Source organism: Chlamydotis macqueenii, chromosome 5, assembly GCF_036417535.1.
Source record: "Chlamydotis macqueenii isolate bChlMac1 chromosome 5, bChlMac1.mat, whole genome shotgun sequence".
In the NCBI taxonomy this organism is placed as follows: Eukaryota; Metazoa; Chordata; class Aves; order Otidiformes; family Otididae; genus Chlamydotis; species Chlamydotis macqueenii.
This window is the reverse complement of record NC_141560.1, coordinates 61,155,536-61,171,364: the sequence shown is the minus strand read 5'-3', so window position 1 is coordinate 61,171,364 and position 15,829 is coordinate 61,155,536. Positions and strand designations below refer to the sequence as shown.

Genomic DNA, 15,829 nt, shown 5'->3' with positions numbered 1-15,829 from the left:
AGCCCTGTTTGCTATATAGAGTACAATTTACACGTTTGTAACTTCTCGTATAAGGGCAGACCTAGAAAGGGGAGTGATGTGAGGCCCTTGAAGATGGAAGAGTCACATGCCTTGGGGAGCTTATTGCTATTTGACTTTTTGAGATACCCATGTCTGAGGCTTTTTGAGTTTTGGGAAGATCACCAAAATTTCTATGGAATAAATGCTGCTCAAGATTGTAAAGATTTGGATCTTAATTATAACTTGGAAGTTTACTACCTTCTGGACCAATCTTATCCTGCGGCATAATAATAAGAGTATAGCTGTATAATAACCCTCTAAGGTTAACTAAGATGAACGCCATATAGGAAAATGAGATCATTACCCAGTCTGAAGTTGTCAAGTGGTTTTCAATACAACATATTGCAATATGCAGACAAGGCAGCAATTTAATGTTCATAGTTGGAGAGAATTTAATCATGGAATTTCATTATGAAATTCAGCTGTGCAAGAAGCATTCTTTTGAAGATGCTAAAAGGTTTAAATCTGAGACAGTAACTATTCTGAAAAATGTGGATATACTGCAAATCAAATTGCAAATCATTGCAAATCCAAATCCAATCCAAGGAAATAAGCCTGTATCTGCGCAAAATCATTATTCACAATGAAAGGTCAAATGGTGTACTGGAAGAATTGGATAGGAGGTGATAGTTTCAAGCCCTTGAATTTCTATAATAAATGGAGTCTGGTAGGTTTACAGTGCTACAGACCACATCACGGCTAGCTAAGTGAGATACAGGCAGTACTTAGTGCTAACAGTCCTTCATAAAAAGATCTGGAAAAGACCTTAAAATTCCCAAGCAATATTTTATATAAATGTCAGGATTCAGAAGTATAATGTGTATAAGAAATAATAATGTAAGTAAAAATTATGCTGGGAGCTCTTAATTAAGTAATTTGAATTTGCTGCATTTATAGAGAAGATGAAGCTATGTTAAAAATGTGGTAGGGGAGGGACTGGCTACAAATGCCTGTGCGCATAGTTTTCCACATGAAGAGTAAGCGTGACACATCCTGAGTTGTACTTACTGGGCAGTGGCTGATGGTCCCCAGAGTCTCTCTTGCTTTGACCACAGATGTTAATGTGTTGCTTTAGAAGGTAAGTTTTGAAGTAAAGAGCTAAAATTAAATGACAAAAAATAATTAGAAAGGAAACAAGTTAAAATTAATGTAATCTTTACCAGAACACAAACATTAAACAAACCTGTTTGTTATAATATATCTAAATACTGGTAAGAGAAAGTGTAATTCAACAGTATTCTTCTGGACTCTTCTTTGCCTAATTCTCAATGAAAAAAAAAATGTTAGAAGCTGTTCTGGCTTGTGTAAGGAACAGTATGGCCAGCAGGAGCAGGGAAGTGATTGTGCCCCTGTACTCAGCACTGGTGAGGCCACACCTGTGTGCAGTTTTGGGCCCCTCACTGCAAGAAGGACGTTGAGTTGCTGGAGCATGTCCAGAGAAGGGCAATGAAGCTGGTGAGGCATCTGGAGCACAAGTCTTACGAGGAGTGGCTGAGGGAACTGGGACTGTTTAGTCTGGAGAAGAGGAGACTGAGGGGAGACCTCATTGCTCTCTACAACTGCCTGAAAGGAGGTTGTAGCGAGGTGGGTGTTGGTCTCTTCTCCCAAGTAACTAGTGATAGGATGAGAGGAATTGGCCTCAAGTTGCAACAGGGGAGGTTTAGGTTGAATATTAGGAAACACTTCTATACAGAAAGAGTGGTCAGGCACTGGAGCAGGCTGCCCAGGGAGGTGGTGGGAATCACCATCCCTGGAGGTGTTCAAATAACATGTAGACGTGACACTTCAGGACATGGTTTAGTGGATATGGTGGTGTTAGGTTGGTGGTTGGACTTGATGATCTTGGAGGGGATTTCCAACCTTAAAGATTCTATGATTCTATGATTCGATTTAAATGTGTTTGCTAAATTTAGGCATGGTCTTCACCTATGGAAATTTTCTTTACTGGGATTTTCCAAGATCTAAGTCATTTTGGTGCCCAGCTTGTGCTTTTGATTTCAGTTCATTTTCTGTGAGTATTATCTCATGAGCTGTGGCACTCGGCAGTGTCTGGTATTGATATGTGGCAGATTCAGAGAGAGGACTGCTACCTGCTGAATCCTGGGCAGCAGATCCTGAAGCGTCGTGGCATTTCCTTGTGTGTTTCTCAGCCGGCACCAACCAGCTCTGCTTTTACTGACAAGATAAGAACTTGAACTGGTAGCCCAGCCTGGTTCCTGTTGTCTGGAGAAGGTACTGTCCTTTCCTGGTAGTTCCAACCATCTGCAGTGTAAAGCAGAAACCTGGAGCAGCCCACTCACCTGAGCCACCGACTGCTCACTCAAGTGTAATTCCAGGAGGGAGTGCTGGAGTTGGTGGAATTCTGTTGGATCTCCCCACAGTGAAAAGACACTTTTACTGGTTATAATGTCAAAAAATGTTGATGCTACTGCTCATTATTTCTGGTGAGCAAGAAAGGCAAGACTGGTGCTTAATGCAAGCAAGGCTTCCACTCTGCTAGGAGGCATAGTAATAGCCAGGTTAGCATACTTTAGTTTTAAAACAATATACTCCCAAATAAGCAGGATTTAACCAAATCTTTCCCAGACTGCAGTAAGATGCTTGTAACAATGCTGTTCCTCTATTGTGAATTAAAAAGGTATTATGAATTTTAGTTTCAAGTTATGGCCTGGATTATTTTTAATGCCTTGCCTTTTTTTCGGGAAAAAAACAAGGTTTGCTGCTACTGTTTCTCATGTGTTTCTGGTGCAAAAAGGCAGGACATGAACAATCAACTCCTCATGGGGGACTTCAACCACCCTGACATCTGTTGGAGAGACAACACGGCAGGGCACAGGCAGTCCAGGAGGTTCCTGGAATGCGTGGATGACAACTTCCTCCTGCAGGCGATAGAGGTGCCGACAAGGAGGGGTGCCATGCTCGACCTTGTGCTCACCAACAGGGAGGGGCTGGTGAGGGATGTGAAACTAAAGGACAGCTTTGGCTGCAGCGACCATGACATGGTGGAGTTCAAGATCCACAGGGCAGCAAGGAAACTACATGGCAAACTCTCTGCCCTAGACTTCAGGAAGGCGGACTTCGGCCTCTTCAGGGACCTGACGGGCCAAGTGCCATGGGAGGCGGCCCTGGAGGGAAGAGGGGCCCAGGAAAGTTGGTCCATATTCAAGGAGCACCTCCTCCAAGCTCAGCAGAGGTGCATCCCGACAAAGAACAAGTCGGGCAAAAAGGCCAGGAGGCCGGCGTGGATGAGCAAGGAGCTCCTGGACCAACTGAAAGTAAAGAAGGAGGCCTATAGAGGGTGGAAGTGGGGACAGGTAGCCTGGGAGGACTACAAAGAGGCTGCGCGAGTGGCCAGGTATAAGGTAAGGAAGGCCAAAGCCCTGGCAGAACTGAATCTGGCCAGGGATATAAAATGTAACAAGAAGAGCTTTTATAGGAACGTAGGGGACAAAAGAAAGTCCAGGGAAAATGTAGGCCCCCTCCGGAAGGGAACTGGTGTCCTGGTTACCCAGGACATGGAGAAGGCTGAGGTTCTCAATGACTTTTTTGCCTCAGTCTTCACCGACAAGAGCTCTGGTACCACCACCCAAGCTGTTGAAGGCGCAAGCAGGGACTACGAGAATGAAGAACCGCCCACCGTACTCGAAGAGCATGTTCGGGATCATCTGAGGAACTTAAAGGTGGACAAGTCCATGGGACCTGATGAGATCCACCCGCGGGTCCTGAGGGAACTAGCGGATGAAGTTGCCAAGCCACTGGCCATCATATTTGAGAAATCGTGGCGGTCTGGTGAGGTCCCCGATGACTGGAAGAGAGGGAACATAACCCCCATTTTTAAAAAGGGGAATAAGGAAGACCCGGGTAACTACAGGCCGGTCAGCCTCACCTCTGTGCCTGGCAAGGTCATGGAGCAGATTCTCCTGGAAACCATGCTAAGGCACATGGAGAGCAAGGAGGTGGTTGGTGACAGCCAACATGGCTTCACCAAGGGCAGATCGTGCCTGACCAATTTGGTGGCCTTCTGTGACGGGGTGATGGCATCGGTGGACAAGGGACGAGCAACTGACATCATCTACCTGGACTTGTGCAAAGCTTTTGACACTGTCCCGCACAACATCCTTCTCTCTAAACTAGAGAGACATGGGTTTGATGGACGGACCATTTGGTGGATAAGGAATTGGCTGGATGGCCGCACTCAGAGAGTGGTGGTCAGTGGCTCAATGTCCATGTGGAGACCGGTCACGAGTGGCGTCCCTCAAGGGTCTGTGCTGGGCCCGGCCCTGTTCAACATCTTTGTCGGCGACATGGACAGTGGGATAGAGTGCACCCTCAGCAAGTTCGCCGATGACACCAAGCTGTGTGGTGCCGTTGACACGCTGGAAGGGAGGGATGCCATCCAGAGGGACCTTGACAGGCTGGAGAGGTGGGCCCGTGCCAACCTCATGAAGTTCAACCAGGCCAAGTCCTGCACCTGGGTCATGGCAATCCCAGGCACAAATACAGGCTGGGTGGGGAATGGATTGAGAGCAGCCTTGAGGAAAAGGACTTGGGAGTGCTGGTGGACGAGAGGCTCAATATGAGCTGGCAATGTGCCCTTGCGGCCCAGAAGGCCAACCACATCCTGGGCTGCATCAAGAGGAGTGTGGCCAGCAGGTCGAGGGAGGTGATTTTCCCCCTCTACTCTGCCCTGGTGAGACCCCACCTGGAGTACTGTGTCCAGTTCTGGAGCCCCCAACACAAGAAGGACATGGACCAGTTGGAGAAGATCCAGAGGAGGGCCACAAAGATGATAAAAGGGCTGGAGCACCTCTCTTATGAGGACAGGCTGAGAGAGTTGGGGCTGTTCAGCCTGGAGAAGAGGAGGCTCCGGGGAGACCTGATAGCGGTCTTCCAGTACCTAAAGCAGTCCTACACAAAAGATGGTGAGAAACTCTTCAGGAGGGCTTGTTGTAGTAGGACAAGGGGTAATGGTTTTAAAATAGCAGGAGGCAGTTTCAGACTGGATATAAGGAAAAAAATATTACAATGAGGGTGGTGGAACATTGGAACAGGTTGCCCAGAGAGGTGGTGGATGCCCCATCCCTGGAAACATTCAAGGCCAGGCTGGATGAGGCTCTGAGCAACCTGCTCTGGTTGGAGATGTCCCTGCTCCTTGCAGGGGGGTTGGACTAGATGACCTTTAAAGGGCCCTTCCAGCCCTTTTATGATTTTGTGATTTAGATGTTTTCCAAAGCTACCAAATGGCACGGTCTCAGCACTGTGTTATTCCTAAGGAATAATCAAATATGTTGGAAAAGAAACAAGCCAGAATTTTTTACTTTAATTTGAAAATGTACATAGTGGATTCTTCAAAAAAACAGTTTCTATCTTTACCTAGAAACAAATCTTGCAACTTGTATGGTATTCAAACAAAGTTGTTTCTGATTCGAATGACTGCTTTACAGGACTAAGAACTATTTGGGTTTTGTCCTTATATTTAGGAAGTTTCAAAAAGGAGAAGTTGTGATTTCCAAGTTATTCAAATACTGTGAACTAAAACCCATGACTTCAGCACAGTAGATACTTATCAGATTGTCCCAAACTTGGTAGTGATCTGTGAGGTGACGTTCTTTCTACAAGTGTAGTGGAAGTGCACACAGAAGGCTCTTCTTTGCTTACTTGGTAGATGATGGGATGGGTTCTGCTCCTTCTTTTTATACCAAGTTAGCAGACTTTGATGGATGTGTGATGTATTACATTGTGTTTGTCAGAATTTTTCAAGACTGTATAGTATAATATGAGGACATGTGAGCAGTGACTTTTCCAAGGGCTAATTATAACTTGCACTGGCTGTCATGTGTGATGTTGCATTCAGGGCCTGGACATATACATTTTTTTCTGACAAGTTTACAGGCTGAAATGATGACTTCAGTGATATCAGTATTTCAGCCTGTAAATTTTTTACTTGCTAGTGTTATTGTGGTATTATCCTATCTATTCTTGTTTGCATTTCCAACAACGTACTAGCCATTAGAATAATGATAAAAAATTGCTCAAATTGGTATAATATGCTTTTTTTTTTGTTAACCTTCTGTTTGTTGACAGAAGCATCTTGCGTGAATGCAGCTTTGCTGTTTTAAAAAGAAGTCCTTTTTGTGAACTAATATCATCTATCAAAAAGAGCCCTCCTGTCTAGACAGACTGTATTTCTCCTTGGTGTACTGGGTGCTATGTTGCTATTACTGTGGTCAATTACATTCTCTTGCAAGTGGCAGTCCACCTGTGAAAGGAGAAGATAGTAGCAGATCACACAACGTAATCACAGAAAGTCAAGAAATCAATACTTCTGACCTAGAATACGGACAGAGCATTTTGCGTCTGATGTGTAACATTTGTCTGGTAGAGTAAGAGTCATTCATTCAAAAGAAGAGCTGACAACTCTACATTTGGAAGAGGTTAAAAAAAATGCACCACAGAAGGTTTTTTTGGTGTTTTTTCTTTTCTTAACTGCAACTTGATTTGTAGAGTGAGATCTCAAAAGGAGAAATAGAGTTACTGCTGTCCTGACCCTCAAGGATGTTCTCACAGTATCATCAGGTTTGGTGCATGCTAGCTACCGTTTTGCTCCCAGGGAAGTAATTCTATGCAATGGGTATAAAGTTGGATTGTGTTTTCTGATACAAAGTCAGATTTTCGTAAAAACCAGTGTGGCATGCAAGGTGTCGTAGTTCAGCCCCGATTGGGACCACACTACGCAGTTTCTCTCTCGCTCCCCCCACCCTCCGAGAGAATAGGAGGAGATGATATAAGGAAAACGGCTCAAGGTTTGAGATAAGGACAGGGAGAAATCCTTAAAGTTACCGTTACGGGCAAAACAGACTCGACTTGGGGAAAAACACTCATTTATTTCTAAAACTAGCAGGAGAATGAGACAGGGAACAAGATAACCTCCCTCCACCCCTCCCTCTTCCCGGGCTTAACATTATCTCTGCTACTTCCCCTCCTGAGCAGCACAGGGGGTGGGGGAAAGGGAATGGGGGTCGTGGTCAGTTCATCATGCGTTGTTTTATGCTGCTGTGTCATCGTCGGGGGAAGAACTCCTCGCATTCCTCCTCTGCTCCATCGTGGGGTCCCTCCCACGGGCCACAGTCCTTCGTGAAACTGCTCCGGCGTGGGTCATCTCTTCCACGGGGTGCAGTCCCTCTAGAACAGCTGTCCCAGCGGGCCCTCCACAGGCCACAGCCTCCTTCAGGCCTCCACCTGCTCTGGCGTGGGGTCCTTCATGGGCTGCAGGTGGATCTCTGCCCCTCCGTGGACCTCCATGGGCTGCAGGAGGACAACCTGCTCCACTATGGTCATCACCACAGGCTGCAGGGGAATCTTGGCCAGGAGCCATGTTACTCCTCCCCCTCCTTCTTCACTGACCTTGGCGTCTGCAGCCGTTCCTCACAACAGGCTGGCAGACGCCTCTCAGGATCCTTTTTACATCTTATTCACTTCAACTGCTCATCTCCTCTCCACTTCTTGCAGCCAGGCTGGGCTGAGTTGGGCCCAGTCTGCTGCCCGGCAGGAGGCCAGAGGGTGAGGCCTGCAAGGCCCACAAGGCTCACGCCTCCCCCTCTCTGCCCCCTGCTCAGCTGCTTCACATATCTCCCTTTTTTTTCTGTTTTCCCCTACTTAAATACGTTATCGCAGAGGTGTTATCACGGGACATTCTGCTACCAATTGGCTCAGCCTTGGCCAGCAGTGGGTCCGCCCTAGGCCCGGCCGAGTCCACTAAACAAAGGGGAGCAACTTCCAGCAGTTTCCTACAGAAGCTACCACCTTAGGCCCCCCCTCACTAAACAAAAGCAGAACACAAGGCTAAGTCCCATTTAGTAAAAACAAACCCCAAAATCATCTTTTAATGCTCTCTGGCATTCTTTTAAAAAAACTCTCTTTAATAGTGAATGATATATTTAAAATGGTTAAGTTGGACCTGCTTTGAGTCAGGGCGTAGATTGCAGAGGTCCCTTCTAGTCAGAAGTATTCTGTGATTACTTTCTCTTTCTTCTTCCTTTTATAGTCCCATTCTCAACTTCCTTGCTATTAGAGAGGTTTGATCCAGAGAGGAGTATAAGCAGCTCTGTTCCATACATTTCTAACTGCGTATTTGCGTATTCCATTTATAATGCAACCTATGTGACTGATTTCCTCTGAATCCAGAAGTAAAGTAGTTTCACTTGGACTATTGTGTTTTAATTGGCAGTTTCCTTTTCCTAATGAATCTATTATCATAACATGAATTGCCATGCTGTTTCTTGGAGTCATGATTATTTATCAAGTTTACAGTACAGCAAGCAGCTTGCTATGTCTTATGGTTGTAGAAGTACAGAGTATTTCTAATGTGCTCTTCTGGTTGTATTTTTCTAGATTTTTACAGTCTGCTCTGGCTTTGTTTGGGCATTTAGTTTCTTTTTCTGAATAATGATTTTTCAGTTCCATACATGTCCAAAAAATAGATCAGAATTAAATACTGTATATTGAAAAAAAAGCCACTTAGATTACTGGAAACAGCTGCTATCCAGCTGGGACTCGAATGCATTTCTCAGGCACTTCTCTTTAACATTTAAAGGTCATTTTACAAATGAATCCAGGAACACCAGGAAATCAAATTATGGGCTAAGAATTTTGGCAGTGGTTATTTCGGGAGTGTGTCATATTAACTCTGTCACCCTAATGCATGATCTTGGTGCTTGTGCTTGGGAGGTTTGACAGCAGCTGAGACTTTGGATTGCTGAATGCAAAGGTTGTGACTGTGAAAGTTCATTGCGCTATCTAGCTTTACATGTGGATAGCCTGAACTTCTAAGATTAGATTATGCATCTCTGTCAGCAACACAAGTTAGATATAGTAACGGAGAAAAAGGACTATACTACTTTTTTTTTTGTTTTTGAGGTCTATCCAAATCAACTCCTTGCATCACGTCGGTAATTTCCCTTGAGTGGTTTATCTACTACAGATAAGATAAGGTTATTAAATACGTATGCACAGCAGGCCCTCGTTATCTGTTTGTGCATTGTTGCCCTCTGTTGCGAATGTTCTGTATACACATGTGCATTGCAAATGACACACCTCTATCTGGTTATAAATATTTTCCATTTGGAATTATCAGCTTCTGCTGCAGAGATGAGAGGTGATCACTTGAGCATGAAAGATAAGGGTTCAGAGGAAAGGAAAATAAAAATTTTTAAGCACTGAGCTGCATACGAAATGAGTGACATAATCCAGTGTACAAGCCTGTTAGATAAAGTGTTGCAAACAGTTTTTCTTAGATGCCTAGCTACTGCCGTGAATTCAAGTTATTACGTGAATTCAGATTGTATGCCTACAGAGTGACTGAGAGGGAAGAGAGGGTTGGTTTTTTTTTTTTGCAGCAAGCCTGGTATAACAGACTTTCTTTATTTGACAGAAAATAAGTTAGCTATGTTAATACATTCTGTTTTTCTGAAGACAGAGCTAGGACTGGCCACTCACACAAGCCAAGCAAGCTACAGTATTGGAAGGAGAGCAGCTGCATTGCCAGGGCCTCTCTCAAGCCCACCAATCATATCCTGAAAAGAAGATGGCTTGTGGAAGGGATTTTCATGGACTAAATGATCCTTTCATATACAGTCTCTGTAGCTGTGGGATGGCTGACTCCTTGTGCTCCCTGCCTCCATCCTGCCCTGCGTCTGCCCCTTCCTAAGGAGGCAAATTTGCATTAATTCTTTCGCACTGCTTTGTTGCGCTGAATAGGGAAACTTGACAAACAAAATATTTGTGGCTATGTTAAAACCAAACAACCAGCCTCTTAGAAGTATTAGAACTTAATTATGTTAGTACTAAACATAATTCTGACACATTAATTATGTTTTCTACCTTTATGAGGAGAGTTGTGCTATGCTTTCCAGACATCTGTACCATATAGAGACAGGTAGTAGAGTGCAACATTTTCAAGTGCCAGATCGGCACCATTTTCCCATTCCATGTATGGCTGCTCCTTCTCTCCAATTGCAGATACTCATTCAGCTTAGTCAAATTGAGTCCTTATTTGAGAAATTCTGCGCTGAAAGGCAAACACATCTATCTTTATAAGCCTGTTTGTTTCCATAATTAGAAACCAAATCAACAGTGTATTGAAGATGACACATTTCCTCATTCCCTTTCTTCTCCCTATGGTGGCATAAAGCAGTGAAGCACAATAATTAATGAAAAAGATTGTTTATTATTCAGGCAGTGTATCTGAAGTGAAAAAAAAACAGAGCATGGGTTAAAAATATATTGCTGAAGACCATCAGTGCCATCACGAAATGTATGATCAGTTCTAGCGGGAGAGTCCCATCATTCAGTCCAATTGGGCAGGGTGCTCTAAAACTGTCAAAGACCATTGAACTCAGATTTCTCATGTAAAACTCAGGAAAACATGGGATGCCTGAAAAAAACCTGACTTCAGTCTCCTGCTAGGGCATCTTTAATGTTTTTACCAAAACAGTGCCTTTTTTAGCTTCATTTACATGTCTGCTGTGTCTTGTGGCTGAGTGAAATTGATACATTTTTTTAGTAGACTTATCTTTTCTTCTGGGAGAGTGCCCAGTAGGTTTTGTAAGACAAAGGGTGCACATAATGCTCTGCTCAGCACTCTGCCTTTGCAAAGCAAGGCTAATCTGTTTTAAATAACAAAGGCCAGAAAATGCCTGAGTGAAAAATACTGTTTTGTCTCCTGTGGACATACTACAGAGTCAGTCACTGCTTGTGACCAGTATTGAAGATCAGGTAAAATGCAGTACTTCCCTTCACTTCCTGAGGCTGATACTGAAGTCCAGGGAAGGATTCCTCCGTACTGACTGACCATGAATAAGCCTCCAGGGTTCCCCTGAGACTCTCTCAGGCCATTCACTTCGTTTGCAAAAAGCCGCAATGTAATCATAAAATTAGAAGTGTGTACTACCTAGTAAATGTCACAGCTATAATGTGCAGCTGAAGTCATGCTGGTGGCAAGCCAAGATTTGTGTTCTGTTCCATCTCCACCTATTTCCATACTACATCCAGCTATGAAAAAGATTTTGTGTTTACTCAAGCTTATAAAGACAGTCCACATTAGGAAAAGTATATGAAGGGAGTAAGAATAGCCCACTTGCTAAAAAGGAAGGTGATTGAGAGAACAGTGACTTTATTAAGGGTACTGCTTTTCAAGTCCTTGATTAGAACTTACTTTCCTTTTATATATTTTATACTCAATGGTGATGCTGCATTCGTATGGCAAATAAAGCTTCCTGGTATTGCAAAGCTGTGAACAGCCACTTACACCAAGAGAAAGCTTTGATCTTCATATTTTGATACTCATCCTCCACAATGTTACATTTTGGGAATAGAGGGCTGTTTTGCACTATTTTAGATGGGCGCAATTTCAGTAACATAAATGTCTTACTTTGAATTTGAAGTGCAGTTAGCTAGTGGTTGGTTTTTGATAGTTTTGTGCTTGCTACAAATCTCTGTGTTAGGAGTTGAACAATAAGAACATGTGGCTTTGCACAAGCATGACAGAAAACCTGAATATGAACTTTTGACTTTATAATGGAAAAAAAGTATATTGTTCAATACGCAGCAAATCTAATACAGAATAGAATAGCGCTCTATGCTACGTGTGTTAATGCCTCATATTGTTTATTCAAGGTGATGCAGTCATAAATAAACAATTTGAATAGATATTGCCAATATAATTTAGAAAATTCTAGAAATATATTGAGTCCATTTCTAAAATATAGCTGCAATTTAAGTACTATGATGGACATGGTCATCAGATAATTTCTTTTTCATTCTTATTCTTTATGAAAAACTGTAAGTGTCAGAACTTCTATTTGACATTCTCTAGCTTCTATGCAGAGAGCTCATTTATGCAAAGGTATGGGGCCTGCGCAATCCTGCAGTGCCAGTGGAACCAGCTGTAGGAGCATCACGTCTGGTGGCTATCTGAGAGTCTTTATGGGCATTTTACTGGAAGAGGGGTGAATTTAAGGAGTCTTTGCACTTGATTGTCTTGTCCTTTCCTCTATATCCTCAGAGAAGTAGGTCCATTAAGGTCATATCAGTTGTCACTGTCTTTAGGTTAGAGGACCCTTTATAAAACAGCTCTATTCCTCTTTGTCAGCTGAAGAGAGGACACATTCACCTCCTTTCCAAGGACAAACATTTAATGTGGCTATTAAAATGTGCTTGCTTTTATTTTTCTGTTGCATGAGCCATTCTAGTGAGGACATTGTCCAGATATGTTTGAGGCAACCCGTTCCCAGAGTGCTTGACTTATGTTGAGAATCTACTTGGGCTCAATGCTGAAATGTCCCCTGGCACGTAGCTACGAGCAGGTTGCACCGCTAATCCCAGAAAAACAATAGAAGAGAATGTCTCGTTGGTTAGTTTTAAAAGAAAAACCCTGTTGTATTTTATTGGGAAGCAAGTTGAGTCAGCCAACATGACAGGAGTTATACTCCCTCCTACACTGCTGACTATGGGATGCTGCTCCTTCCTTTGCTGGGCTCTGGTGTCCTCCTTTGTCTGATGTGGTCGCCCCTCAGCTTGGTACCCTAGAGCGATACATACTGGCTAAATGCAGAGAAGAAGAAAACTGGTATTCTCTAGAGTTTAAAGTCTAAATAGACTGAAAAGAAGAAATAAGGGTGATTATCCTATTTTGAAAATGGGGAATTGATTATGGAGAAGTTGAGTGGCTTGCCTTAAGATTTCATGAGAAGGGCTAGGCAGCATTGAGCTTATAAGGCAGATTTGGTGGTATCCAGTTTAGCATTGTAACCACAGGACCATTATTCTGCATCACAACGAAGGTATTTCTAGATTTGTGGAGAAATTTGGAAGAAAGGGAACAAAGACTGTAATAGATCCTTGCTTTGGCACAGTCTAGCTCTGTACTTTCTTATCACATGTAGAGTATCATTCAGTTGATACAGAACATTTGGAAGAAAGGGAACTTAATAAGACCAAGGGAATTCTGAGTGGTACCATAACGTAAGTAGAACATTGCCATGCTAATAAGGAATAGCAGTGAACAGTGTTTTCAGCTGTACCTATTGCATTTTCTTATGCAATGGTCTTTAAACCAGAGGTATGATAGCTGTTGTTTTAAAAGTTATAATATTTTAATTAGGAATTATTTTCCTCCAGTACTTTTACTGGTCTTTGTTTTCCTGAGAAAAGAGTAGAAGTCATGGAACTTTTTAGTAGAGATAGAAAAGAGTTCTTAAAGTTTAGAAATAAAAATGGAAAAAGGATGAATAATTAATTTTATTATTATTTTTTTTTCTTGAAATATTGGTAAAGAAAGTTTATGGACAATACCTGGGCATATTTTTCTGGAAATATAAGTTAGTTATCTTGTTTGTTGCTACAGTAACATAATACACACTTATGTAGTTACAGTACTTCATGATTGAGTGCTTTATTTTGTGATGTTAATGGTAAACAGTGTCAGGATTATGATGTCAGTCATGTAGGCTAGTTACACTTGGATTTTTTTATTATTACATAATTTATGATTCTCCTACTTTTTGTTTGCCTACTTTTAGACTTGACTGTTTGAGAATTCTTGGTAGTTAAATCAAAAAGGAGTGTTTCCATGTGTGAAGACTCCTGTTTTGATGAAATAACAGATTTTTACATCTTGTTGAGCTGATACTTCTTGTTAACATATAATTCTTTCCATTCCACAGAAGAACTCAAGGAGAAACTAAAAAAGTATGTTGATGAAGTGAATGCCCGTAAGCCTGGTTTCATCAAGGTTGTTCGACACAGCAAACAAGAGGGGCTGATTCGATCTCGAGTTAGTGGATGGAGAGTAGCCACAGCACCAGTAGTTGCTCTCTTTGATGCCCATGTGGAGTTCAATGTGGGATGGTATGTGTCTTGAATTTCTCTGACCAAGGGACCTTTTCCAAGCACTGTTTATAGATTACTGAATGGTGTTTCTCTTGCATATAGAGGGTGACTTAACATTCCAATCTTTTTAATGAAGATTCAGACACAATCATGGACAGGGCATGAAAAATGTATTTGTGCTCTGTAGTACAATCAAGATCCATTTTTATAGTGTGAGTTTTCTGCTGGTCTAATTACAATGTATTTGAACTATACTGGAAAACAGCACATTAGAAACATCCTCCAATAATGTAGCCCTTTGCCCAAAGGGGCAAATTTATCTTCTTTTAATTTAAAATATTATGTTTCTTTTATGTTCTGTGCTGTAAACAAAGAAGTGCCATTTTCACACTGAGGTTGCCACTCTTTGCAAAAGTAGCACATAACTAAAGCCATGTATTTTAACTTGTTCAGTCTGGATTTAATTTCTCTGTTGCTTCTTGAGTAAAAAAGATGGTAAAAAGGGAGGAGCTTCTGTCCCTAGGATAGATCTATTATTAACTCTGATCTCGATAATATTGAGAGCCTGAAGTTATCGGTATTTGGTGGCGGGGATGTAAATGCTCTGTGATATGTAGATACTCATTTCTTCCATTCACCAGCTAACATCAAGATTAATAACAGGGCATCCTAGCTAAAATGTTACAGTGTGTTATTTTGGTGCTGATCCTACTCTGTCAAAACTCCATCTCAAAGCAAAGGGAGCTCTGAATGGGTAACAGATACAGACTTTGCCCTTTCTTAAATACAGAGCATAAGCTGCTATTTCCATCAGTGTTATGCTTCTGCTGACGTAGTCTTAACTTTTTTTTTTTCCTTTTTTTTAGGGCTGAACCAGTGCTCACTAGAATAAAAGAAAACAGGAAAAGAGTCATTTCTCCATCATTTGATAACATTAAGTATGACAATTTTGAAATTGAGGAGTATCCCCTTTCAGCACAGGGGTTTGACTGGGAGCTGTGGTGCCGATATCTGAACCCTCCTAAGTCATGGTGGAAACTGGAGAACACAACTGCTCCAATAAGGTAACATGCAACTGTGACCTAGATGAGTGTGTCTCTGGCAATGCTGGTTTACATATGTCAGATGGTGAGTGGTCTAAGCTGTGTAATAGGTTTTACTGACTCTAATGTTCAATTCAATGTTAAATGAGTTAAATGGCCTTGAGCTGTCCTCTTCAGCTTTCGTCCTTGACCCCTACACAGTTATCAAGAAAACTGTTGGTTTTGGTAGATATTTTTAAATGGATTTCCTTGTTATTAGCATGGGGCAAAACACATAGCCAAAGTAAAATGGTAGACTTGAATGCTCAGCAGCACTGCTTTATCCAAATGTCTTGTCTGCTAATTTGATGGTAATGGGCCAGAAACAGATTTTTCTTTACAAATGCATTATATGAACAGAACTGATCTGTCAGTTGTATTCTTTATAATACTGTTACGTAGCTTTAGCTGTGTTATGTCCTAGGAGTTACTGCTGGTCCACTGATAGTGTGTGAACAAAGACTGTAATAGATCCTTGCTTTGGCACAGTCTAGCTCTGTACTTTCTTATCACATGTAGAGTATCATTCAGTTGATACAGAACAATACGTTTATCTCTGGTAAATACGTGCCTCTGAATCCCCTCAGCAGCTCTGCTGAGATTCCAGGCCTTTCTTCTGGTGATGTATTCATACCGAGGAGGTCACTGGTACATATAATGTAGCTCTCTGCAGAAAGTAAGTGTGAAGACTGTTTTCACCAGCTGCAAAGCAGTGGCAGTGTGAGAGTCTCATCACTACCAATCAGTTTCCATGCCGTCAGTGTAAGGGGTATCTTTCATCTAGTAGTTCTTTCTCTTCA

The 15,829-nt window shown here is 42.3% G+C and overlaps 1 protein-coding gene across 6 annotated transcripts in view; it reads left to right on the top strand.

The window, feature by feature from the left end:
- The window catches only part of GALNT18 (polypeptide N-acetylgalactosaminyltransferase 18), a 252,587-nt gene that overhangs the window by 150,111 nt on the left and 86,647 nt on the right, over positions 1 to 15,829 (top strand). For all 6 annotated transcript variants that reach the window (XM_086748472.1, XM_086748471.1, XM_086748469.1 and 3 more), the window contains 2 exons: positions 13,782 to 13,965; positions 14,814 to 15,011. In XM_086748472.1, the coding sequence (XP_086604598.1) occupies positions 13,782 to 13,965; positions 14,814 to 15,011 (382 nt within the window). The remainder of the gene's footprint in view (positions 1 to 13,781; positions 13,966 to 14,813; positions 15,012 to 15,829) is intronic.